This window comes from Cervus elaphus, chromosome 26, assembly GCF_910594005.1.
Source record: "Cervus elaphus chromosome 26, mCerEla1.1, whole genome shotgun sequence".
Classification (NCBI taxonomy): Eukaryota; Metazoa; Chordata; class Mammalia; order Artiodactyla; family Cervidae; genus Cervus; species Cervus elaphus.
Genome location: NC_057840.1, coordinates 29,986,260 through 30,014,175, shown reverse-complemented (window position 1 = coordinate 30,014,175; position 27,916 = coordinate 29,986,260). Strand labels below are relative to the sequence as shown.

Genomic DNA, 27,916 nt, shown 5'->3' with positions numbered 1-27,916 from the left:
GAGCCTTGTGGGCTACAATTCATGGGGTCTCAAAAAAGTTGGACATGACTTAGTGACTAAACAGCAACAACAATGTATATATAGGGAATCTAGAAAAATGGTACTGATGAACATATTTGCAGGGCAGGAATAGAGATGCAGACATAGAGAACAGACATGTGGTCACAGTAGGGGAAGGAGAGGATGGGACAAACTGAGGGAGTAGCATTGAAACGTATACATTACCATGCGTAAAACAGATAGCTAGTGGGAAGCTGCTTATATAACAAAGGGAGCCCAGCCCAGTGCTCTGTGATACCTAGAGGGGTGGGAGGGAGGCTCCAGAGGGAGAGGACAGATGTATACATACGGATGATTCACGTCGTTATGATGAAGAAGCCAACACAACATTGCAAAGCAATTAAACTCCAGTTAAAAAAAAAACCATCACCTCATATTAGTAAAACTCAGGACAACTGCCTAAAATCTGTCTAATGACTCAACTACGGGGAAGACACCAACACCCACAAACTCCCTGTCTGTCCTCTGAACTCCCAGGGGAAATAATATTTCTTTACTATTGATATAGACTCTTCTAATGTCTACCAATAATTTCACCATTAATAGAACATCAAATACCTTGGTTTACTGAATAGTGAAAATCTTATGTACCAACACCTAACTGGGAATTTGACACTATTATTATAAGAATACATTATTCTTGGTGACACAAAACCCACAATTCTAACATGTAGGGTTTACTGTCAGGCAAGACGTGCTGCAGTTCTTGAGCATGGCCAAGTTATAGCTGATTTAATCATGAAAATACCTGTACTATATATAATTTAAGACATTATCCAAGTAATGCCTATCTCCTAGAATTCCTGTGGACAAAAGACTCCACAGAAATAGGAAGATGAATTGAAACAGAGCACATAAGCATGCAGATTATCATAGGTATCTAGATCACCACAAATCTTTAATTTTTGTATAAATATGAAAATGCTACACCATGATCTAGATGTATTAACAGTATGAAAGAAAGAAAGTGAAATGTTAGTGTCTCAGTCAAGTCCTACTCATTGCAGATCCTATGGACTATAGCCACCAGGCTCCTCTGTCTATGGAATTCTCCAGGCAAGAATACTGGAGTGGGTTGCCATTCCCTTCTCCAAGGATTTGTCCCAACCCAGGGATCGAACCCAGATTTCCTGCACTGCAGGCAGATTCTTTACCTTCTGAGCCACTGAATAAATGAAATTAACAGTATGGCAATATCAAACAATTATTGTTCATTGTGGTAGGTAGCTTCTAAGATGATTCAGATTGATCCCCACATCCTGGTATTCATGTCTCTGTGGAATGCCCTCCCCTTGAGTGTGAACTAGGCCTATGACTTGCTTCTTTTCTATAGAATTTTCTTTTCTATAGCAAAGTTGATAGGCTGTCTCTCCCGTGATTAAGCTATATAAGATAACACTCTTCATCTTGTAGCAGACTCTCTTGCTGGCTTTGATGAAACAACTCCTATTTTGCTAATGTCCACATGGCAAGGGACTGGGAGAAGTCCTCATCCCTAATCACCAGCAAAAAAAAAAAAAAAAAAAAAACCAAAAAAACAAACAAAACTTAAGCCCTAAATTCAAGCCTTTGATGATTGTATTCTGCCAACAACTAGCTAAGTGAATTTGAAAGTGTACCCTTCCACAATCACGTCTTCAGACTAGACATCATCCATAGCTGATACTTCAATTTTTAGCTTTGTGAGAGATTATGAAGCAGAGAACTCAGCTAAACTGTGCCCATATTTCTGACCCATGGAAACTGTGAGATAATAAATGTGTATTGTTGTAAGCTACTAAATTTGGAGGAAATTTGTTTGGGGGTAATTTGTTACACAGCAATAGATAACGAATTTACCCTTTAAAGCCAACCTCTTAATTTCATAGCCAACACTTAGTCTCTTTGCCTAAGGATAATTGCAGGCATAAACTAAGTCAAACTATCTTTAGGTTTTGTACAAGGTCTTTAAATCCTTGTACCAAGAGATCAAATTGCCAACATCCGCTGGACCATCGAAAAAGCAACAGAGTTCCAGAAAAAAACATCTATTTCTGCTTTATTGACTATGCCAAAGCCTTTGACTGCGTGGATCACAATAAACTGTGGAAAATTCTGACAGACATGGGAATAACAGACCACTGGACCTGCCTCTTGAGAAACCTGTATGCAGGTCAGGAAGCAACAGTTAGAACTGGACATGGAACAACAGACTGGTTCCAAATGGGAAAAGGAGTATGTCAAGGCTATATATTGTCACCCTGCTTATTTAACTTCTATGCAGAGTACATCATGAGAAACGCTGGGCTGGAGGAAGCACAAGCTGCAATCAAGATTGCCAGGAGAAATATCAATAACCTCAGATACGCAGATGACACCACCCTTATGGCAGAAAGTGAAGAAGAACTGAAGAGCCTTTTGATGAAAGTGAAAGAGGAGAGTGAAAAAGTTGGCTTAAAGCTCAACATTCAGAAAACTAAGATCATGACATCCAGTCCCATCACTTCATGGCAAATAGATGGAGAAACAGTGGAAACAATGGCTGACTTTATTTTTTGGGGCTCCAAAATCACTGCAGATAGTGATTGCAGCCATGAAATTAAAAGATGCTTACTCCTTGGAAGGAACGTTATGACCAACCTAGACAGCATATTAAAAAGCAGAGACATTACTTTGCCAACAAAGGTCCATCTAGTCAAGGCTGTGGTTTTTCCAGTGGTCATGTGTGGATGTGAGAGTTGGACTGTGAAGAAAGTTGAGCGTCGAAGAATTGAGGCTTTTGAACTATGGTGTTGGAGAAGACTCTGGAGAGTCCCTTGGACTGCAAGGAGATCCAACTAGTCCATTCTAAAGGAGATCAGTCCTGGGTGTTCATTGGAAGGACTGATGCTGAAGCTGAAACTCCAATCCTTTGGCCACCTGATGCGAAGAGCTGACTCATTTGAAAAGACCCTGATGCTGGGGAAGATTGAGGGCAGGAGGAGAAGGGGAGACAGAGGATGAGATGGTTGGATGGCATCACCGACTCGATGGACATGGGTTTGGGTAGATTCTGAGAGTTGGTGATGGACAGGGAGGCCTGGCATGCTGCGGTTCATGGGGTCGCAAACAGTCAGATACGACTGAGTGACTGAACTGACTGAATTACCACGTGTAATAAATCCCTATTATTAACTGAAATTGTCCAACATTTTCTGCTAATTAGCTAGTTATGAACAGTTGCTAATTCTCCCCATATTACTATTCACTGATGTAATAAGTGAGCATAATTAAGCTCTATAACCAAAGGAGGAGAATCTCAGGATTGTGATTATGTTATTCAAGGAGTGTCCTTGTCAAATAAAATTTTGAATACCCATTACTAAATATTAACATTGGTTCACCATGGTTCTTATACTAAAACTAAAAAGAAAACCACTAAGTTTAATACATAAGTAGTCCACACGGTATTATAAAATGCAATACTCTACCACAAAATAAATATTTTTAATAACTGAATTTTGGGTTCCCTGTGTCCTATCAAATTTTAAAAGAAAAGAGGCACATACATAAGCTAATAACTTGTATGATTTCAGAGTAATCCATTTATTTAACACTATAAAGACAGATTTTAGTCTTTAAATACTGTAAAAGCACACTTTAAAAAGTTTCCAGTTATTTTTTAAAATAATAATATTTTGATGAGTTGATGTTACATAAAATAATTGTTGCCATAGAAGTTCAGACCTATAGCATTAAAAAAGGTACTATAAAGGCTAATACTAGTACTGTAAAATATAATATAAATATTTTAGAGATGATTATACTATACAGACTACCCTGAGTCCTTACACAAGTCTCATATAAAACAATAATGAATAGTGTATTAATAACAACAAAACAGGGCAAACAAGTCCATTACCTCACATATGTGGACAGGATGGATATTTTGTGTAATAGAGAAGTTCAAGAATTCAGTTATAGGAACACAAAGTCTAGCCAGCAAAGAAATTCTTAAAAGAAATGCCAGATCTACAAGGATATTATCTGGCAAAGCCAGAATGGCTGTCTGGCAGCACCATATGAAATATCCAATAGACACAAGATAAAATTCTGATGGAAAAAAATTAAAGAATTCATTTCAGTAGAAACAAATTGGCCACAAAATTAAACACTAATGGGAAAACATTTCCAGGATAGCAGATGCGGCCAGTTCATGCTTCATTTGTAATTAAATTAATCTGGGAAAACTGTAAAGGTGGGGACACTGACTGACACAATTGTAAAAGAATCCTGTGAGTAACTCCAAATGCATTGCCTACAGTTATCTCCTTCTGTGGTTTATAAATATGTATTAGTTTAAACAGTGTGAATATTTTCTGAAGCATTCCGCTGTTGACAAACCACAACACTTATAATGACTAAAATATGATCAGACTTTTAGTCTTAGCAAGCATGTTCCAACTTACCAATCTAGGGATTTGGAAACATTTCATTGGAACATTTATTCATGAATTTAAGTTATATAATAACTAAGGTAATAACTAATAAGTACATTACCTCACATATGTGGACATGTGGATATTTTGTGTAACTCTCTCAAGATATCAAAACTAGCACTTCTCAAATTTAAGATGGGCTCATTCCAACAAGGGCATGCTTTATCAGTGGATTGAGCTACAAAAATCTGCACAATGAACATTGATTTTAAGACAGCACAAGACAGAAACTCTCACTGAAGTCTTTCATGGCCCTCAAGTTGTATAGCCAAGTCGACCTGTCTAATAAAATATGCATCAGTAAATGAACTAACTTTGGTTGTTGCTAGTGGAGTTTCAAACCTTAAATTGCATATCATAAATCCTAGCCCCCTTAATGTAGCCAGCTTAAAGTTTAAAACTCCACTGGCCTGCAGAAGGAGATGGCAACCCACTCCAGTATTCTTGCCTGGAGAATTCCATGAACAGAGAAGCCTGGCAGGCTACAGTCCACAAGGTCGCAAAGAGTTGGATACAACTGAGCAACTAACACATACACATTAATGTAACCGGAAACTAAAGACTGCTACTCAGCCTTCTCCATTAGTAATCAGTCTTCCAAGTCTAGCTGTAAATTAAGGCTACCTTAACCCAGGGTACTAGGGCTTCCCTGGTGGCTCAGGCGGTAAAGCGTCTGCCTTCCAGGAAGATCCTCTAGAGAAGGAAATGGCAACCCACTTCAGTACTCTTGCCTGGAAAATCCCATGGATGGAGGAGCCCAGTAGGCTACAGTTCATGGATTCACAAAGAGTCGGACATGACTGAGCAACTTCACTTCACTTCTTCAACCCAGTGTACTATACACAAATGAAGAAAACCATTCTTCTATGGTAGAAGTCTAAGTATTCTTGTGTTGCAACAGTAGCAGTTTGTCATAACAATACCCCAAAGCTTAAATCTACCTCACCATTCAGTCAGTTCAGTTCAGTTGCTCAGTCATGTCTGACTCTTTGTGACCCCATGAACCACAGCACGCCAAGCCTCCCTATCCATCACCAACTCTCAGAGTCCACCCAAACCCATCCATTGAGTCGGTGATGCCGTCGAACCATCTCATCCCCTGTCGTCCCTTTCTCCTCCTGCCCTCAATCTTTCCCAGCATCAGGGTCTTTTCAAATGAGTCAGCTCTTCGCATCAGGTGGCCAAAGGACTGGAGTTTCAGCTTCAGCATCAGTCCTTCCAATGAACACCCAGGACTGATTTCCTTTAGGATGGACTGATTGGATCTCCTTGCAGTCCAAGGGACTCTCAAGAGTCTTCTCCAACACCACAGTTCAAAAGCATCAATTCTTTGGTGCTCAGCACAATTAAGATTGCTTTATCTCTTGTGAAGATCCTAGATTCTTTTTCCTATGTGAAAAGCAGGATTTTCAATGCCAATCCAGGACCACCCAAAACAGAATCACATGGGGATTGGGACTGACAATTTACATTTTGAATAAGCTTCTTAAAAGTTGTTTTTTCTTCCTTCCTTTCCTTTCTTTCTTTCTTTCTTTTCTTTTTCTTTTTCTATTTTTTAAGACATCCTAAATTTTAGAAGGGTTAGCTTTGATATTTTGAGGGAATTAGACAAAATATCCATTGTCCATATATATTATGTGATGCGATGTACTTTATTTGTCCTGTTTTTTTTTTTAAAGAGAAGGGTTTCGCAACCTCCAATGTTTGGTAATTCCAAGACTAGAAGGGGTGGTGGTTAAATTCAATCAGTGGTTTAGAATGAGTGCCCTGAGCCTACCTGAAACCCACAAGAAGACTTTAATAGGAGTTGTGCATATACTATATCTAAAGCACAGAGAACTTAAGGACCTGGCAGTGTTCATGGTTAGAGTTACCCCAGACATGTCAGTTTCCTTCTAGCAGACTACAAATTGCTGAGAAAAATCTAAGAGAAGTGGTAATAACTCTAATCTGAGGACAAGGGTTAACTTCTAATTTTCGAACTAAATATTGGCTCACTTATAACATCAAAATGCATTAGAGAAGGTTATAATTTAATATCTGAATCCTTTCCAATTAAGTAAAGACAAATTTAATATGAAACAAGAAACAAAGATAGGCCACAATTATTCCACCTAAAGTGTGTTGGGACATTTAATAACATTTACATTACTGCTTCATAATTGCATAAGGCTTCATTGAAATGCTTTCTCTAGCATTATTACATTAATATAAATTACCTAAAATGGGAAATTCTATTTATTATCCAATCTTTAAGCTCAGATGTCCCTTCCTCTTTCTCTTGTCAGGGAAAAGATGATTGCTTTTTTCTCTGTACTCATGTGAAATTTTGTACATAGTCCTGTTCCAGGACTTATAATTGTCTGCTTCCATGTCTAGTTTTATGTGAAGTTTGTCTTCTAGGATATAAACCTTGTCTCATTCACCAATATGTCCCAATATCTCAAAAAAATACCTGGCACAAAGAAGGTGGTTGTGTATAATACAAAAGTAAATAAATAAGTAGATAACATGAGAGGTGGCTGCCACTGTTAGGTAGGGAAAACTAGTTAAAAGTTAATTTTTATAACAGTATTTTATATTTTCATTGTAAGATTTAGGGTAGTCTGACTTTATGAGGAATTATTTTATACTGTTTGACTTTTTAAAAGGAATAGGCAGCATTGGGTTTCTTATAATTGGTCCATGAATTGTTAAACTATTATCAAGTTGTATATCATGGCAGATGAAATCTCTGTTTATGCACCGTGAGAAGTAAAGTGTGAAATTTAAATGCTGAATTAAAATGTGCATTTTCCCAAGAAGAAAAAATGAGAAGCTTATTAACAGCTTCAGAAGACACTTCCTCTAAGACATATCCCTTTTTTTTCTTCGTAGCTAAAAAGCAACATATCCTAATGAGAATAAAAACTCACTTGTTAACATATTTTTATTCATTAATTTTAATCTTTGGATCATATATGCAAAGTATCTCATAAAATGATTTTAAGCATATTTTTAACAAACTTCACCTTCGGTAAAAAGCACTATTTTCCAAAGAAGAATGATTTCTCATTTTAACTAAAGTTCAGTCCAAAGAATCTACTCATGAAAATAAAACAGTTACTTAAAGGCAATGTATATACTCTTCTTAGTATTTTACTGATTTTTGTTTTTCTCTGCCTGTGAGTCTTCTCTTTTCACAACTACTGTTACCATGGCAACAGTCAAAAACACACTGCCATGAACTGCGCCCTTGCTCTGAGCCTGACAGGGTGCCCAGTAAGTAGCAAATTAGACCTCATTTTCCATTCGTTTGAAAGAATGGAAGGGATGCAGAAACAACAGGTGCCCTTAAGACTAAGTATAAATGAGGATGAGCGATGCATATTCTGAAAGATCTTAAACATAAGACTTGTGACATAATTTGGATATATGATCCAGATTTAGCCACTTGCCTGTTGTTACCAGATAAAGGCAGAATGGGCTGTCGCTTAGCTCAACTTTTTGAATGTTAGTGATTTTTACACATATGATGGGTGATAGTAGATTTAATTCTCTAGAAAGATAATTGCATTAAAACTCATCTATTTATAATTAAGGACGGTTTTTTTTTTTAATTGTTGCTAATCTAGGATGGTCATCGCTTGACAGTGGACAGACAATATATCCACAATGGAAGATCTCTAGGGGATAAAACATATGACTTTGAGTTCCGTTATTATATTAGATCTTAAAAAAGTTTTTTTTTTCTATTTTAATATTGGATAGAAGTTCTTTTCATGTATGAGAGAAGCCTCAATTAAAGGGAAGCTGAGATAGTAGGAAAAGTCTGGGGAAGCTCTGAAATGTAGACAAGAGGAAAACTTGTACCTCAAAGCCAGGCCTTCTGACATTTAAGATTAATCCTAGAAAGGGGCTAGTTTTGTCTTTGATTCTCTTTCTTGTCAGCTGCGGTCTCAGTCAAAAAGCAGAGAGGACTGACTCTGAAGTCAAACCTAGTTTTCAAGCACAAGGGTGATCTAAGGAGCCTGCTTTCTCAAGATAAACAAGACAGGAAGCACACACTGAGTAAGAAGATCAGTTCATGAAGATGTGAACCTGTGGGGGAGGAGGTTTGTGCCCAGAACAATGTTGGAAAAGCTTCTTCAAGTCAGTCCGATGCATGCAGTCCAAGATAAATGCAGAGTGAAACAAACAGCTTTAGACCCAGAGACAAAACCCCCTAGATTCTTGAGATGGCTTCTCCTATTAACCATCTGTATTGACCTAGATGAACTTGGGTGAGTTCCTTCTAATTCTCTCAATAGAGCAAACATTTATCAGGCAGTAATTATGTATGTTCAAGGCACCAGGCTGTGAGCCAGAGTTTTCCAAGGGATGGGACAGGGACTAGAATCTGGTAGGTCCCATCTCAGAACTAGTGAATGAGGATCTATGCAGATGAGTAATTCCTGGGTGATTTTTAGGCATATTTGAAGTTGAAAGCCAGCCTTCAGCAAGAGAATTAAAAAACAGGTGAGACAGAGTTTGTACTTTCAAAAACATTCTAAGTTCTTTTCATTTTAAAATGGCCTTTATACCAGGTGATTGCTAAAAGCTTTGATATTCAGTTTATTTTCTAACCGTATTAACATTTTACATGGTCTTTTGCTTTAAAAATAATAATTTTAATAATTGACCTTTTTCTACTCAGGCAGCCATTTTTTATGTCCTCTGTATAAGCCACACAATTTCTTAGTTTCAGAGTCTTATTTGGGGAGAAGTGAAAAAGTAAACAGCACTCGTGAATGTTACCCTAATCATTTTCAACAGCACCCAGGGAAGCGTGGGATCAGCAGTCAATGAACAAGGACCTGCTTCTAACTAGTTATGACCCTGGGCACACAGGTACACCTCTCCAGGCCTTAGCTTTCATGTTCTAAAATGAAGGATTGTGTTATTCAGATGATACAGTCTCTATGAACTCAAAATTTCCATAGTTCTATCACTCTTTAAATTTGTGAACAACATCTGTGACACATGTGTCATCTGTAAGCTCATATCAGAGATTTTGGAAATTGAAACTCATATATACCTGCTAAGTCGCTTCAGTTGTGTTCAACTCTGTGGGACACTATGGACTGTAGCCTGCCAGGCTCCTCTGTCCGTGTGATTCTCCAGGCAAGAATCCTAGAGTGGGTTGCCATTTCCTCCTCCAGGGGGTCTTCCCATCCCAGGGATTGAACCTGTGTCTCATCTGTCTCCTGTATTGGTAGGCAGGTTCTTTATCACTAGCGCCATCTGGGAAGCCCCAAAACTCACATACATGAACATTACTCTTGGGAAGCTTATAAACTTGGGTAATCCATCCACAGGAATCCCACTGATTTTATGAGTAAATCATCTCCTGCATTCATTTATTCCTCTCTACTTTCAGGAGGGGCAGCCGTGAGAAGATGCCCCTCGTCCAAAGTAAGGAGTAGCGGCTGCGCTTTGCTGGAGCAGCCGTGAAGAGATACCCCACGTCCAAGGTAAGAGAAACCCAAGTAAGACGGTAGGTGTTGTGAGAGGGCATCAGAGGGCAGACACACTAAAACCATAATCACAGAAAACTAGCCAATCTGATCACAGGACCACAGTCGTGTCTAACTCAGTGAAGCTAAGCCATGCTGTGTGGGGCCACCCAAGACGGCCGGGTCATGGTGGAGAGGTCTGACAGAATGTGGTCCACTGGAGAAGGAAATGGCAAACCACTTCAGTATTCTTGCCTTGAGAACCCCGTGAACAGTATGAAAAGGCAAAATGATAGGATACTGAAAGAGGAACCCCCCAGGTCAGTAGGTGGCCTATATGCTACTGGAGATCAGTGGAGAAATAACTCCAGAAAGAATGAAGGGATGGAGCCAAAGCAAAAACACCCAGTTGTGAATGGGACTGGTGATAGAAGCAAGGTTCGATGCTGTAAAGAGCAATATTGCATAGGAACCTGGAATGTTAGGTCCATGAATCAAGGCAAATTGGAAGTGATCAAACAGGAGATGGCAAGAGTGAATGTCAACATTCTAGGAATCAGCGAACTAAGATGGACTGGAATGGGTGAATTTAACTCAGATGACCATTATATCTACTACTCTGGGCAGGAATCCCTTAGAAGAAATGGAGTAGCCATCATAGTCAACAAAAGAGTCTGAAATGCAGTACTTGGATGCAATCTCAAAAATGATAGAATGATCTCTGTTTGTTTCCAAGGCAAACCATTCAATATCACAGTAATCCAAGCCTATGCCCCAACCAGTAACGCTGAAGAAGCTGAAGTTGAACAGTTCTATGAAGACCTACAAGACCTTTTAGAACTAACACCCAAAAAAGATGTCCTTCTCATTATAGGGGACTGGAATGCAAAAGTAGGAAGTCAAGAAATACCTGGAGTAACAGGCAAATTTGGCCTTGGAGAACGGAATGAAGCAGGGCAAAGGCTAATAAAGTTTTGCCAAGAGAACGCACTGGTCATAGCAAACAGCCTTCCAACAACACAAGAGAAGACTCTACACATGGACATCACCAGATGGTCAACACCGAAATCAGATTGATTATATTCTTTGCAGCCAAAGATGGAGAAGCTCTATACAGTCAGCAAAAACAAGACCTGGAGCTGACTGTGGCTCAGATCATGAACTCCTTATTGCCAAATTCAGACTTAAACTGAAGAAAGTAGGGAAAACCACTAGACCATTCAGGTATGACCTAAATCAAACCCCTTATGGCTATACAGTGGAAGTGAGAAATAGATTTAAGTGACTAGATCTGATAAAAAGAGAGCCTGATGAACTATGGATGGAGGTTCATGACATTGTACAGGAGACAGGGATCAAGACCATCCCCATGGAAAAGAAATGCAAAAAGGCAAAATGGTTGTCTGAGGAGGCCTTACAAATAGCTGTGAAATGAAGAGAAGCGAAAAGCAAAGGAAAAAAGGAAAGATATTCCCATTGGAATGCAGAGTTCCAAAGAATAGCAAGGAGAGATAAGAAAGCCTTCCTCAGTGATCAATGCAAAGAAATAGAGGAAAAAACAGAATGGGAAAGACTAGAGGTCTCTTCAAGAAAATTAGAGATACAAAGGGACCATTTCATGCAAAAATGGGCTCAATAAAGGACAGAAATGGTATGGACCTAACAGAAGCAGAAGATATTAAGAAGAGGTGGCAACAATACACAGAAGAACTGTACAAAAAAGATCTTCATGACCGAGATAATCACAGTGGTGTGAACACTCACCTAGAGCCAGACACCCTGGAATGTGAAGTCAAGTGGGCCTTAGGAAGCATCACTATGAACAAAGCTAGTGGAGGTGATGGAATTCCATTTGAGCTATTTCAAATCCTGAAAGATGATGCTGTGAAAGTGCTGCACTCAATATTCCAGCAAATTTGGAAAACTCAGCAGTGGCCACAGGACTGGAAAAGGTCAGTTTTCATTCCAATCCCTAAGAAAGGCAATGCCAAAGAATGCTCAAACTACTGCACAATTGCACTCATCTCATACGCTAGTAAAGTAATGCTCAAAATTCTCCAAGCCAGGCTTCAGCAATATGTGAACCGAGAACTTCCAGATGTTCAAGCTGGTTTTAGGAAAGGCAGAGGAACCAGAGATCAAATTGCCAATATCCACTGGATCATCGAAAAAGCAAGAGAGTTACAGGAAAACATCTAATTCTGCTTTATTGACTACACCAAAGCCTTCAATTCTGTGGATCACAATAAACTGTGGAAAATTCTGAAGGAGATGGGAATACCAGACCACCTGATCTGCCTCCCGAGAAACCTGTATGCAGGTCAGGAAGCAACAGTTAGAACTGGACATGGACCAACAGACTGGTTCCAAATAGGAAAAGGAGTACATCAAGGCTGTATATTGTCACCCTGCTTATTTAACTTATATGCAGAGTACATCATAAGAAACACTGGGCTGGAAGAAGCACAAGCTGGAATCAAGATTGCCAGGAGAAATATCAATAACCTCAGATATGCAGATAACACCACTCTTATGGCAGAAAGTGAAGAGGAACTACAAAGCATCTGGTCCCATCACCTCATGGGAAATAGATGGGGAGACAGTGGAAACAGTGTTAGACTTTATTTTTGGGGGCTCCAAAATCACTGCAGATGGTGACTGCAGCCAAGAAATTAAAAGACGCTTACTCCTTGGAAGGAAAGTTATGACCAACCTAGATAGCATATTAAAAAGCAGAGACATTACTTTGCCGACAAAGGTCCGTCTAGTCAAGGCTATGGTTTTTCCAGTAGTCATGTATGGATGTGAGAGTTGGACTGTGAAGAAAGCTGAGCACCGAAGAATTGATGCTTTTGAACTATGTTGTTGGAGAAGACTCTTAAGAGTCCCTTGGACAGCAAGGAGATACAACCAGTCCATCCTGAAGGAAATAAGTCCTGGGTGTTCATTGGAGGGACTGATGCTGAAGCTGAAACTCTAGTACTTTGGCCACCTCATGCAGAGTTGACACATTGGAAAAGACCCTGATGCTGGGAGGGATTGGCGGCAGGAGGAGAAGGGGATGACAGAGGATGAGATGGCTGGATGGCATCACCGACTCGATGGGCATGAGTTTGAGTAAACTCCGGGAGTTGGTGATGGACAGGGAGGCCTGGCATGCTGCGATTCATGGGGTCGCAAAGAGTCAGACAGGACTGAGCGACTGAACTAAACTAACTTCCATGCAGCTGCTCTGTTCACACCGTTTAGAATTACTCATTTGGACCAACACAGTAGCTTCCTCACTTCTCTCTGTTTTCAGTTTAGGCTCACTATCCTTGTCCATACTGCCACCATGGTTATCTTTCTGAGACACCAATATCATGACATTATTCACCACTTTAAGTCCCTCTGTGGTTCTCCTAGGCTTAAAGCCAAAATCCAAACATTTAGAATAAGTTCTTATAGAAGTTCCTTACCATTTGCTTCCAGTGTCCTCATCCAATCTCATTTCTGACCACATCTCTACCAGCCCCTTGTATTTACCAAACAACCCCATATACCTGTTCCATGGTTTTCCCCAAATGTACTACATGCTTTCAAGTTTCCCATGTTCTACTTTCTATCTGGAATTTTTTTTTTTAATCTCTGTGTCTGCCTAACAAACTTTACAATTACTGTAAAATTTTTCAGGCAGACAAGGAAATGAAAGAAATTCCAGATAGAGAGTAGAGCATGGGAAACATTTATTAAAATAGAGGCTTCCCAGGTGTCTCAGTGGTAAAGAATCTGCCTGCTAATGCAAGAGACGCTGGGGACTCAGGTTCGATCCCTGGGTTGTGAAGATCCACTGGAGGAAGAAATGGCAACCCTCTCCAGTATTCTTGCCTGGAGAATCCCATGGACAGAGGGGCCTGGGGGCTACAGTCCATGGGGTTGCAAAGAGTTGGTCATGACTGAGTGACTAATCACACTATTAAAATTACTTTGTTTTATATTATTACATGTTTCTTCCCTGATATATCTTCAGATAAAAATTATAAAAAGAAAAACAGGAACAACTGGTATACAAGAATACCCTTTGAATACCCTTTTATTTATATTTAAATAAACTTTCAATATGGATGATGGAAAACTTTTAAGAACTTTAAGTGTACCTTTGACATGAGCAGTAACAGTGTAAATAAATGTTGAAAAAGGCGTGAGTTACTCACTCACATTTTAAACAACAGGCACATCGCAGAGGCCAATGTTAAGGATAAGGTTGACAAGTGAGACAGTTCCTACCTGTCAGATCTGCATTGGGCCACCATCCCAAGTCACAAGCTTTGCAGGTGAATTCATCTTGCACATACTCATTCTCTTTGCAGGCAGTGCAAATCCAGCAGCAACTGACTTCCCCTTTCCGTATGACCTATAACACAGGGATATTTCATATGCCTTAAATTTAGTTTCTCCAGAAAGCCTTTCTTTTTTCAGATAAGGACTTGCTTTCATACTGTAATTTTTTCTTTTGAAGACTAACTTTCCAAAAAAATCGTACATATTGAGGAACCTCAAATACATGGATTGAAGTATACCTCATTGCATTAGAGTTCAGATGTGAATTTCAGTTCACTCCATGTTGGATTTGGAGGCTTTTCAATCATCATTTCTTTTATAAATGGAATTAAACAGTTGAATGCTATCATTATATATATTAATACGCATTAATAGTTCTCAGAAAAGTAAAAGTACATTTCTCTTTTTTATACTGTTATGTTGTAAGCTCCCTGATCTTTACTACCATAATGTCTAATATGTTGCTAATCCTATTGTTTAAAATATCATTTCTCATACTCTTTGTTTTTCATCGTTTAAAGTACATCTCCATGTGTCATCGCATGATATGCACGTTTTCTTTTAAACCCTTTTGTATGTATTTATAGTAGGCATTTTAATTTGACTATTAATTCCATCATCAATATAATATCTAGGACTATTTCTATCACTTGATTTTCTTTCTGGTTATATGTCACCTTTTCTCACTTTGTCACAAGTCTAAAATTTTTTAACGAGATGCTATACATAAGGTATAGAGTGCTGGATTTTTTTCTTGAAGTATTGGCCTTTGTTCTGGCAGGCAGCCTGGTCACCTGTGACTCAGTTTGAGCCTTGTTTTTCATCTTTTCGGGCAAATCTAGAATATTCTCTAATCTAGGAATAGTTTACCCTTATTATAAAGTGTGACCTTGCTGGGCTCTCTGCTTAGCTCTGTGTATTCAGCAAGGGATCTCTACTCTGATTTATGGAAACTGGGAACATTCTTGGCCTTGTGGGGCCTCTGGGAATCCAGCATCCCAGTAATTTTTCTTTCCTTGGACTTTCTGAATTGTACTACACTCATGCAGGGGACTTCCCCGGTGGCTCACATGGCAAAGAGTCCGCCTGCAATGCAGGAGACCAGGGTTCAATCCCCGAGTGGGGAAGATCCCCTGGAGAAGGGAATGACTGCCCACTCCAGTATTCTTGCCTGGGGAATTCCATGGACAGAGTATCCTGGCGGGCTACAGTCCATGGGGTCACAAAGAATCAGATACAACTGAGTGACTAACACTTTCACTTCATACTTATGCAGATAGAGTCAAATACTGATGGGAACCCATACACCAACTGCTGGAACTCTTTTTCTGCATCAATTCATTCTCTTCCTTTCTCTGCACTACAGATTCTGCCTTGGCTCTCCTAAACCTTGCTTTCTGTCTTCTTAAATTATCAAGATAGCTAAACTCTGTGTTCTTTCTCACTAAATAACAATCAGGAAATTGTCTCCAGACAGAATGCCTGAATGATTTTAGGGTTCACTTCTCTGTTTCCTTTCACTTCCTTGAAATCAAGGCTATACACTGTTTCCCAATGTCTGAACACAGTTATTTCATATATTGTGTCAAGTTTTCTGATTGTTTAGAGCAGAATGCTGTCTGAGCTTTTTTACTCTCTCATAACTGGAAACAGAAGTCTTTCCCTAACATGTTCAGTCAGTTCAGTCACTCAGTCGTGTGCGACTCTTTGTGACCCCATGGACTGCAGCACGCCAGGCCTCCCTGTCCATCACCAACTCCCAGAGCTTACTCAGACTCATGTCCACTGTGTGGGTGATGCCCTCCAACTATCTCACCCTCTGTCGTCCCCTTCTCCTCCCGCCTTCAATCTTTCCCAGCATCAGGGTCTTTTCCAATGAGTCAGCTCTTTGCATCAGGCGGCCAAAATACTGGAGTTTCAGCTTCAGCATCAGTCCTTCCAATGAATATGCAGGACTGATTTCCTTTAGGATGGACTGGTTGGATCTCCTTGCAGTCCAAGGGACTCTCAAGAGTTTTCTCCAACACCACAGTTCAAAAGCATCAATTCTTCGGTACTCAGCCTTCTTTATGGTCCAACTCTCACATCCATACATGACTACTGGAAAAACCATAGCTTTGACTAGATGGACCTTTGTTGGCAAAGTAATGTTTCTGCTTTTTAATATGCTATCTAGGTTGGTCATAGCTTTTCTTCCAAGGAACAACCGTCTTTTAATTTCATGGCTGCAGTCGCCATCTGCAGTGATCTTGGAGTCCCCAAAAATAAAGTCTCTCACTGTTTCCATTGTTTCCCCAGCTATTTGCTGTGAAGTGATGGGACCCTAACATGTTAGACATTATCAAATGTTCTCATATATAAAGTCAGAAATTGAACAGTAAATATTGCCATAGCTTAAAGTCATATAGCCTTTGTGAGGATAAACTTATCTTCTTCTAGATCAGGTCAAAATGTATTAATGAGACACTATTTTAAAATTACATGAAAAATATCCCATGACAGTATATTTTCAGAAACTGTAAAAGGTTTTCTTTTTCTTCTTTTACTTTCAAATAACTCTAGAAAGTAGACTCAAACTGTCTTTCTGAAAAATTCACATCTATCCTCAGAGTAAGCATGACAAATTTATACTGTATTCCAAATTATGAATTTTTCTAATGCTATGGAAAAATTTAAAAGTAGTGCTTTATTATTTTAATTAGCATCAGTTCAGTTCAGTTCAGTCGCTCAGTCGTGTCTTTGTATAAGAAGTACAAAATAGGGTCTATCTCTTCAATCAGCTTTATCTTTTTCCTAACTATAAAATGAATACTATGAATTAGACAAATTCCAAAGATAATAGTTCTAAACAAATGTATTTATGCAAGATAACTAGTGAAAAATAGATCCTACGGGTATGCCACATAGAAAAAATACTTAAAATTAGGTTTTGAATGACTGAATAAGTGCATAAAAAATGATTAGCTTATACATTTAATAAATAATTTAAAAGGAATTGCTCTGATGGAATTTTTTTGTTACTCCTTCTTATTCGGCCACCAAATACGTTCACTTTTGCCATATAGCACCTGAATTATGAGACTTGTCTTTTCTGTCTCTCAGCTATCCCTCCAGACTTAAGATTCCCTGGTGGCTCAGATGGTAAAGAGTCTGCCCGCAATGCAGGAGACCGAGGTTTGATTCCTGGGTTGGGAAGATCTTGTGGAGAAGGAAATGGCATACTGAATTTTGGTCCCTGCCTCTAATCCTATAACATGGGTTTAATTTCATCTCACTCCAGAGCAACATGCACGCAACTGCCAAGACTATCAGTGTGGGCTGTGGGCTCCTAGGGGAAAGGAATCATGCCTTACTTTCACTGTTGTCAGATCACAGTCATCAAGAAATGTACCAAGAACACACAGTAGGTGCCCTCTGAATAAGGGTTTAGTTGAATCTTCTTTAAAAATGTAAATAAGCCACTCAAGGAAATTTAGTGCCTCCCTTTTCTAATATCTTCAAAATATAAGCTCTTTGGTCAGGCGTTTACTTAGACCCCGGTCCTTGTTCCTGCACCTGAGTCTGACTGCTAATAATTTCTTACATAAGTCCACCAAACAGACATTATGTTCTCAGTAGTGTCTATATAGCTGTTTGTTTTGGAGGGAGGTTTCAAGTGGGGCAGATGCATCATCTGATTTACTTTTCTTCTGACTTTCTTTCTACAGGGATTACTATGGCTACCATTTGGAGAACAGATTTTAAGTAGGGCAAGAGAGCGTGCATGTTGCTTAATCCATGGTTTTAATATGCAACAATATAGTAAAGAAATAAATATATTTTAATAAAAGAAAAAATATTCTTTTCCATTCAGAGAACTTTCTTTCCTCCATCAGTTCATCTATGTCACTACATTTGAGCCCTGACACAGGCTCCAGGAAGTATTTCTGATGCAGTGAACCCTTTGAAACATTATCTTATTTAATAATTATTAAATTAATTAATTGATTAATTAAATTTAAATAATTAAATTAATAACTATTAAAATCCTCTGTAATTATTAATAAGATATAGTTGGTATTTTATTACCACAAATTAGTCAACTTTTGCCCACTAACTGTGTCACATGTATATGATAGAAGTAGTAGTGTTAGTCACTCAGTCGTGTCTGACCCTTTGTGAACCCATGGACCAGAGCCCGCCGGGCTCCTCTGTCCATGGGATTCTCCAGGCAAGAATACGGAGTGGGTTGCTATTTCCTCCTCCAGGGGATCTTCCCAATCCAGGGATCCATCCCAGGTCTCCTGCATTGCAGGCAGATTCTTTACCATCTGGGCTACTGGGAGGACCCACATATATATGACAGATATGCTTCATTCAGATACTTTAAAAAATTCTTAAATTATTGTCTCTTATGTTTTCATCTCCTCATATCACAAATATTTTAAATTATTCTTATATTTTTATACTAAGTGATATTTCTTTTGCATGTAGTATAGCGTCAATAACTGAATAAAGTGTTGTTTCATTTTTGCTACAGTAAAACACTTTTATGACAGCTCTGAGTCATGATAAGAGCTTTAATGTTTCATTGAAATTTTCCTTGAAGGACCAAGACTTCCCAAGACACAAGAACTGTTTCGATTCCTTTTACATCCTATGTACTGGTGCTCTGTTTATTGTTAGCAAGACTAGATGACTTGCTGCTTCACACAAGGCTATGATTCAATTCCATATACACTGTAGGAGTCTTATTTATGCCATAGGAATCAAGTGTTCTTTTTTATGAATACATTTCTGAATAACTTGAAATGGATTTTTTTTAGTTTAAGCTTTATTTAGAAAAAGGATAAAAGAAAGTAAGCAGCATCAGGAGAATATAATGAAGGAAAAGTACCAATACAGTAAAGAAAACAGAGACATTTTCTTCAGGAGGGAATCCCTGGAAAACTAAACAGAATAAAGACATGGGTCCTACCTAATTAGGTCTGTAGGAAAACCAGCTGATGTTTAGGTTTCCTTTGCATTCACAGTGCCAACACAGTTCTTGGCACATATTAATTATTCAACAATGTATGAAAAAGGAAAGAGAGAAATAATAAGGTGTAGGACATAAACAGAAGAAATGAAAATGAAGAATTTAAGCAAATTTAAACAAAATTTAATTTTGTTTTAAATTTAATTAATTTAAACAAAAACTAGGAGGGATTGAAAGCTTGGCAAGGACTATAGAAAAATATGAATTTAGGAAAATCCCTACACTGTAATTTATTACAGGGAAAATGTAGCAAAAATCATATAGGAATATAAAATGATCACAAAAATGGACATATATTGAACCAGCCCATGTGTGAGGAACTCTGTACAGAATTACACTAACACAACCGCTCCATTGAGTGAAGTTAATTATGTACATTTTGCAGGTGAGGGAAGAGCTGCAGAGGGGTCAGCAGCTTGTGCAAACCTCAGTCACATCACCTCCAATTATTGTCAAGATCTAGGCTCTTCCTAGTGTAAAAACAGTTATCACAGTGATGATATGTTGTGCAAAGAACCAAAATTACATCTCAGAAGTTGGCAGATATTTACTCACTTATCCTTTATTTAGTGACCCAGTGTGCCAGACATGGTACGATACATGGGGACAGATAAATGAAAAGACCTGACGATCACTGAGGTTAAGAAGCTCAAAACTCTGACAGAGTAGAGTAAGTATACCAATAGAAGAAGGAATGAAATGCTTCTGCAGGGCAAATGCAGTCAATCATTTAGCCATTCATTCATTCTCATTATGCATTCAGAGTGCCAGGCTCTACCTCAAGGCTAGAGACTGTCAGTGAATAGATCACATCATTATCTTTGAGACATTCTCATTCTAGAGAAGGGCTTTGAGAAAAACACAGCGAGAAAGAGGAATACGGTTTAGGACAGGGACCAATAGGAGGCAAGAGGCCTAAGAATCAGACTTTAGAGGCGCCTAAACCTTTCAGCATGTGGGGTCCACCCTGCACTTGCAAGATCTTGAGTGGAGTCGGGGTTGGGGGAGCAGATCTCTTTAGTGTCTGCATGGTAGGCTTCTGATTGCCTCATCTTAGTCCCAGTCCTGTTAGGGAGCAGGCCCCTGTAACTGGGGATTGCAATTTTGCATGTGGTGGTCAGGTAAGGCTTCACTAAGGTGAAGCCTTAACATAGGTCGTGTACCTCCAGTAAAAATTAATTTTTTAAGAAAAATGTGCCATTTGAGTAAGGACTTGAGAGCAGGAAAGGAGGAAACTCTGAATACATCTGGTGAAAGAGAGCTATAGGCAGTGGGATCAGCTAGAGCAGACTTGAAAGTAAGAGTTCTCTGCATATTCATGCTATTGCCTTCCTCCTCTACTTTTCTCTATGTGGGTAATGCACCAATAAATGTTTACTTTAAGAAGACTTCAGGGCCTGCTTCAGCCATAGCCACCTGCAAGATACAGGAGATCTGCTGGGCTCCTTCTCTGCTCTATGTCACATAACTCAGTGGCAGCTTCTATCAGCAAGCACCTGTCTGCAAAAGTGGCAGGCAAGCTAGATCTGAGGCCAAAGTGAAAGGAAGAAATTGTTAGTCCCTGAGTCATGTCCGACTCTCTGCGACCACATGGACTATAGCCCGACAGGCTCCTCTGTCCATGGGATTCTCCAGGCAAGATTACTGGAGTGGGTTGCCATTCCCTTCTCCAGGGGATCTTCACCACCCAGGGATCAAACCTCGGTCTCCTGAATTGCAGGGGAATTTTTTACCATCTGAGCCACCAGGGAAGCCCAGCAAGGCTAAAGTGATCATCAAAAAGTTCAGTAGCCAGGAGACCAGCTTAAATACTGGTCAAAGCTTGAGAGATGAAGCCATCAGAGTGACTGTGAATAAATTAATGGTGATTCCACAGAATTTCTCATCATGACCAGTAAAGTTTCCTCTTCACCCAGAGAGACTATAGTAATTTCATGATTTCACATACATAATAAAACCCTCAATATTTTTTCTTCAACTGTTTCCAAAATTTTAGCCAATATGGCTTTAGTAGCTGGGACAGATCATATCAATGTTATGCAATCCTAAGCTTCTCAGATAAAAAACTTTTTATATTTCTGTGGACAATTTTTATTGAGACTCTGCTATCCTCCAGTGGACTTTGGAAGATATTACATAATAACCATGTCTTTACTTCATTGGTTACATTAACTATCAGTTCAGTTCAGTCACTTAGTCATGTCTGACTCTTTGTAACCCCATGGACTACAGCACACCAGGTTTCCCTATCCATCACCAACTCCTGGAGCTTACTCAAACTCATGTCCATCGAGTTGGTGATGCCATCAACCATCTCATCCTCTAGCGTCCCCTTCTCCATCTGCCTTCAATCTTTCCCAGGATCAGGGTCTTTTCAAACGAGTCAGTTCTTCACATCAGGTGGCCAAAGGATTGGAGTTTCAGCTTCAGCATCAGTCCTTCCAATGAATATTCAGGACTGATTTCCTTTATAATGGACTGGTTGGAACTCCTTGCCATCCAAGGGACTCTCAAGAGTATTCTGCAACACCATAGTTCAAAAGCATCAACATTAACTGTGAACAACTTAAATGGGTAGTTTGCTTTGATTCACAGAAAGAGGAGGCTGAGGAGGACAGGACAACTGTAGTTGATGATGTTATTGCTAACTTTCTTAGCTGGTCTAATAGCCATGTGAGAATTGCCCTTCTTCTTAGAAAACAAAAGCTGAGGTATGAAGTTTCATGATATTTGCATCTCACTTTCAAATGGTTCAGGGAAAAAATAGTTAACTCAGTCCTGAAGTATACAGTCTGTTAAAACAGGTGTATTTGGGTTTTTTTCACCTTACATAAGGTGTATTTTACTATATGATAATATGGCACGTGTAATGAAGAATCATTTATGATATAGTCCATGTTCACATAATGTCTCCGTAATTCTATCTTGATTGGTCAGGTCAGAAGAAGGGGAAGTGGAGGTCCCTACTCTCCATGATGAAACTCACAAATCCAGTTCAGTTCAGTTCAGTCGCTCAGTCGTATCCGACTCTTTGCAACCCCATGGACCAGTAAAGAATCCAAAAACAAACTTAAGGGAAGAAAAAAACAGAAGAGAAGAGAGGGGAAAAGAAAGAATAGGAGGCCAGTGGGAGCAAACTCCAGGACCCTTTCCCTGGGATTCTCTGCTAGTTTCCCCATCTCTGTCAGAGTCTTCCAACTGCCTTCTAATACTTATTGCCTCCTTAACTCTAGATTCTGGTTTCCCTTAGCATTTTTAAAGTGGATCTCTATTTATAACTTTGTTGTGAACTATTGAGAAAATAAGCTTCCGCAACTGAAATTTGTAGGAATTATGCCAGTTCATATAATTAAAGATGGTTGAACAACATGTGGCTGTGGGTTGATAAGAGCTTTGGGTTGGCTCTAAGCCCAGCTCGGCATTTGCTAGCTGAGAAAGCTTGGGGCAAGTGACTCAAGCCCTCTGGGCCTCTGACTTCTGATCTATAAAATGGGGTGATAATACCTCTTTTAAAAGAGTTGTTTCAGAAGAATTTAAATGATGTCAGTAAAACATCCATTATTGTTCTTGCACAAGGATATGCTTGATAAATGTTAGTCCCCCGTCTCTACGGCCCCTCCGCTCCTTTCTTTCACTTCACTTGCTTTGCCTCTTCATCCCTTCTTACCTCATTCCTGCCTTCCCTACACAGAGGAAAAGAGCAGCAGGCTTGGTGTGGGAGACCAACACACATACCAGGCACTTGCTGTTCACTTGCAGACCCGTGGTCCACATTTTATGTGCTGTCTCAGATTCTTTTTGCCTGATCTGTGTCAGGCCCTTGGCCATGCTCTTGGGCATTCTGGATACTTCTGCAACTCCACCTCAGTTTCTGCCACTACTGTGTCATCTTAAGGCATCTCCAGGTGTCTCTCTCTCTCTCATGGAGGCGGCACTGGGGTCCAGAACTGCCTCCATTACACTCACCGCAGCAGGAGCTGTAAGACCCACAGCTGCTTCCCCTCCCCTCACTGCTTCCAAATCTGAAGAAGGTCTAACAGGACAGGAACTCTGGCTGCCCCAGTAGCCGCCTAGATGGGTCAGGTGACGTCACTTCCTGTGAGCAACGTTGACCGCAGGAAGCAGAAAATAGAATAGCAGGAGCGTATACATTTTTCTCCTTTCCTTGCTCCAATGAACAGTTTGAGAAGTCTGTCCAGAGATCTGGTGAGGCTGAGTTGTGCTCAGTGAGGCAGTGTCCTGCCCAATGATGCGTCACCTCAGTGGGGGAGGTGTTTTTCCATGCTTCCATGTCTCCATTCCCTTTTCCTCTCACTCCTGCTTCCCTGGGATCCTGTCTCCCAATAAAATATTAGCACTTAAGCCTTGCTTAGCTTTCAGGGTTCAAGAGAACCTGAGCTAAGGACCTGTGAACTACATTTTCCAGGCTCTCTTTCCAGTGTCTTCTCCATAGCGTTGGAAGAAGGGGAGGACCTAATGGGAGACTGAAGAGCCAGAGAGAAGAGAAGCCTCGTATTGAGGCATCTCCTCCTTCAAGCTCCGGACGTGTCTCAGGTAGTATCTACGACCTTTCTTGTGTCGCTTTGGTCCTGGTGTGGGAGTAATTCCTGCCGCTGCTCATCTCTGAGTTGCATCAGTGCCCCCTCTTACTTTTATAACCAGTTTTCTTTTCTTTTTCTTTTTTTTTAATGTAAAACTCCCTCTGTTGAACCCCCTAGTGTGGGTCCTTTCTTTCCTGACTGTACCCATAAAACACAACAATGAAAGATTGATTTTATTTACCTCTGTTTGTGGTATGACTGAAATCAATTTCTCCTTTCTAAAATATTACATTTGTACAATAATTTATATTTCTAAAAGTCAATAACATAAGAAAACTGGACTTCTAGCTACTTCAAAGGAAATTACCATAAGAAAGCTTTATGGGTTACCATAAAACAAGTCAAATGATTATTTCAGCATTTGAAGTGACATTTGACATTTAAAATGAATAATCCTTTCCCAAAGGTTATGCTTCTCAGTTAATACAAGTGCAAGCCCTGCCATCACCTTTTACGTTGCTTCTTTCCAGTCTCTGTAGTAGCTACTGAGAGATCTCACTTTGCCTCCTGAACCTGCTAGGTGGCAAATTGACAATGGAAGAATATAAATGCTATTACTTGGTAAATGGGATTCAGATATCATTTGTTTCTGTACCTCTCATGGTGTTATGGGAAGCAAACAAACATCCCCCCTCTCCTCCACTCCAGATGCTATTGAGAACAGGCGTACTTTCATCCTGCAGGGTACATGGTATTACCAAAATTGGACCCCAAGAGATTGTCATTTATAGCAAGTGCTCTGTAGTGACTCAGCAATGATTTCTGGGATCTCTTTTGATAACACTGCATGGGTGTAAATGCAAATGTAATGCCAGAAATACTTGAGTATCAAACTTAGAGATGCATGCAGACAGCCTTTCTTCTGAACTGGGGGCCTGGGGGGAGGGTCTATCTCTGGAGAGTACAAATGGGACTACACATGGCAATGTGAGCTCCCATTCACGGCCTGCCAGCAGTCAGAGAACAGGAGGGAATTCTGAAAGGGAGCTGGAGTGCAGAGCATCTTCAGAATGAATTGTTTTCTCTTGCCAGGGTTTGCTTGTTTATTCGTTTGCTGCTGCTAAGTCACTTCAGTCATGTCCGACTCTGTGCAACCCCATAGATGGCAGTCCACCAGGCTCCCCCATCCCTGGGATTCTCCAGGCAAGAACACTGGAGTGGGTTGCCATGTCCTTCTCCAATGCGTGAAAGTGAAAAGTGAAAGTGAAGTCGCTCAGTCATGTCCAACTCTTAGCGACCCCATGGACTGCAGCCCACCAGGCTCCTCCATCTATGGGAATTTCCAGGCAAGAGTACTGGAGTGGGGCGCCATTGCCTTCTCCGGTTCATTCATTTGATTTTCTTATATTCTGAAAAACCAAACTTTGTAGTTCCATAAACTTTTTTCATAGTAGTTTTCTGCACTAAAAATGCAGTTCTGTCACCCAGGCTGAGAAGGAGGTCTGAGATGAACATGTGACCTCCTGCAGGTCATCAGTCCACCACCAGTGAAGTTGCTCAGTCGTGTCCGACTCTTTGCGATCCCATGGACTATAGCCTATCAGGCTCCTCCATCCACAGAGTTTTCCAGGCAAGAGTACTAGAGTGGGTTGCCATTTCCCTCTCCAGGGGATCTTCCCCACCCAGGTCTTCCGCATTGTAGGCAGATGCTTTTTACCGTCTTAGCTACCAGAGAAGAAGAGCATAAAGCCCAGGGCTTCTGGGTTGTCCCAACCATAAGATTTTAGGTCACAGAAGTCCAGGTTTTCCCAACCATCCAGAGAAGAGGATGAACCCAGAATCCTGTGGTCTGAGATCCTGTAGCAAGAGTCAAGGACAAGTTTTAGGTTTCTCTCAATTTCAGAGGATATATTCCTAATACCACCGGGCAGCCTCATGTGAAAAATTCCACCTGAGTAAGAATCAGAAGTGGATTCTTGAGGAGAATCTGCACTGCCATATGGCCCACACGCACTGGTTTGGTTGGAGCCATTCTTATACTACTGACTTCCTTCTACACTGGGTGGAAACCAACGGTGTCTCCAAGCCTACTGATTGCCTCATACTACCCTATTCAGGTAGGAATCCTCATCTAAATCTTCCCGTGATCCAACAACTCAAGGATTAACCATGGGCATGACAGGAGGCCTCCAGCACCCTGTCATAGCACTAAAATAGAGTTCATTCTGATTGGCTAGTTGTCATGACAATTATTGTTGTTCAGGTGCTCAGTCGCTCAGTTGCATCTCACTCCTTGCGACCCCATGGACTACAGCACACCAGGCTTCCCTCTCCTTCACTATCTTTCAGAGTTTGCTCAAATTCATGTTTATTGAGTCGATGATGCCATCCAACCATCTCATCCTCTGTTGCCCATCTTCTCCTGCCCTCAATCTTTCCCAGCATCAGGGTCTTTTCCAATGACAAGTACTAAATATTTTTAATATCACATCTGCAGAGAAGGTGCTGACATTTGAAACTAGAGTGAGTTGCCTCAGGAGTTCTTTTCATGCTCAAAGTGACTGATTCCCTTGAGAATTTGAGTCCACCTGCACAACTCTTCTTAGATGTTGTGGGTCCCAGATCCTCCACCTTCTTTGATCAGTAGGGATAAAGTGGTGGGTCCAGCAGCTGCAGCAACACTATTAGACTCTCGCCCTAAAGACCTCTAAGTATATCTCTCAGGGTGAATTCCATGAATGGCATAGCAGCATGATGGCATGGTGGGAGAGCAGGAGCCTCACACAGTGTCCATTCCAGCCCCAGCTGTGGTTTGTGACATTTACGTGACAGTCCTGTCTACTCCCAGAGATGAATCACAGAAAATTTGAGATGAGAAAGACCTATTAGGTCATTGAATCCACACTTCTGCCAGTTCATAATCACCCCTCTATGCTCCATTTCCTACCGCATGAGCCAGTTTGGTTTTTAAATAGCATGGGATACAGAGCCTGCTTTTTCCATGCCTTCTACACCAAGACTCCTCTCTACCTGCATTCGGCCAAAAGCCTAATATAGGATGGTTATTTACTCTAGTTTTAAATACACAGTGATATCACAGTCACTCACTTGCCCTAACCTGGAAAGTTTCTGGGAATAATTAGAAAGTGAGGACTCTCTTTTGGCTGGAAAATAGTTTCAGGAAAATGAAAGAACTTGGTAGAGAAAAGAGAAGTGGTAAGCAGTGCTCCTGTGTTACCTCATTTCAACTTCTTTTATTTTAGTTTTACACTTATTTGGCATTACTCAGCTTCTGCTTTCTTTAACAATAGCTAGAACTATGACTAAGCAGGATCACTGGCTTTGGCTTCCAACTTTACTTCTGTTTCAATATTTAATTTGATTATTCACATCCCCTTGCTTTCTGTATTGTATTTAAGATCACAGCTCATCATTGCGATGCAAATAAAGACTGTTCTAAATATCCCAATGGTTTTCCTATTTAATTTTCCAATCTTGGTTTGTCTTCTCAATTTTCGCTAAACACAAGAACAGAAACAATAAGCCTAGCACACCCTTTCTGGACTGTCTTGTTGAAGAAAAACGTGTTTTTCTTCACTTATGCACAGGCAGGAGGTCTCCTCAAGGACACTGTCCAAGAATGCATATGTGACTGGCTTACCTTGATTTGACCCTTTAAGCAAGGCTCACTGCATACAGACCGTACCATTCCACTCTTGTTCATTTGGATTTTGTAATCATCGATGTTCAACACCCCTTCATGCCAAGTTCCAACATGTACATAGTCATAGCGATTGGCTTCTGTGTACTGCAGATTCATAATATCATACCTACAAAGAAAACAACATGTGTGTCTTGGAGCATACGGACATGATGTAGAAACTAAAGGAATTTGGTAAATAGATAATAATAGAAGAGAAATAAAAGTTAGAAACATCCCATGTCCTAACATGAGCTACTGTCAATATTTTAGTTTATTTAGTTTAGTTATGTGTCCTGTGATTTTCCAAAATGTGTATTCCATTCTTCAGTCTCTGTATCATCCAT

General features: G+C 40.1%; 1 protein-coding gene across 2 annotated transcripts in view; it reads right to left on the bottom strand.

Annotated features, from left to right (window-relative positions):
* GRM1 (glutamate metabotropic receptor 1) overlaps positions 1-27,916 on the bottom strand; it is a 407,028-nt gene that overhangs the window by 37,411 nt on the left and 341,701 nt on the right. For both annotated transcript variants that reach the window (XM_043888557.1, XM_043888558.1), the window contains exons 6-7: positions 27,531-27,699; positions 14,258-14,384 (exon numbers count right to left, since the gene is read on the bottom strand). In XM_043888557.1, coding sequence (XP_043744492.1) covers positions 14,258-14,384; positions 27,531-27,699 — 296 coding nt within the window. The remainder of the gene's footprint in view (positions 1-14,257; positions 14,385-27,530; positions 27,700-27,916) is intronic.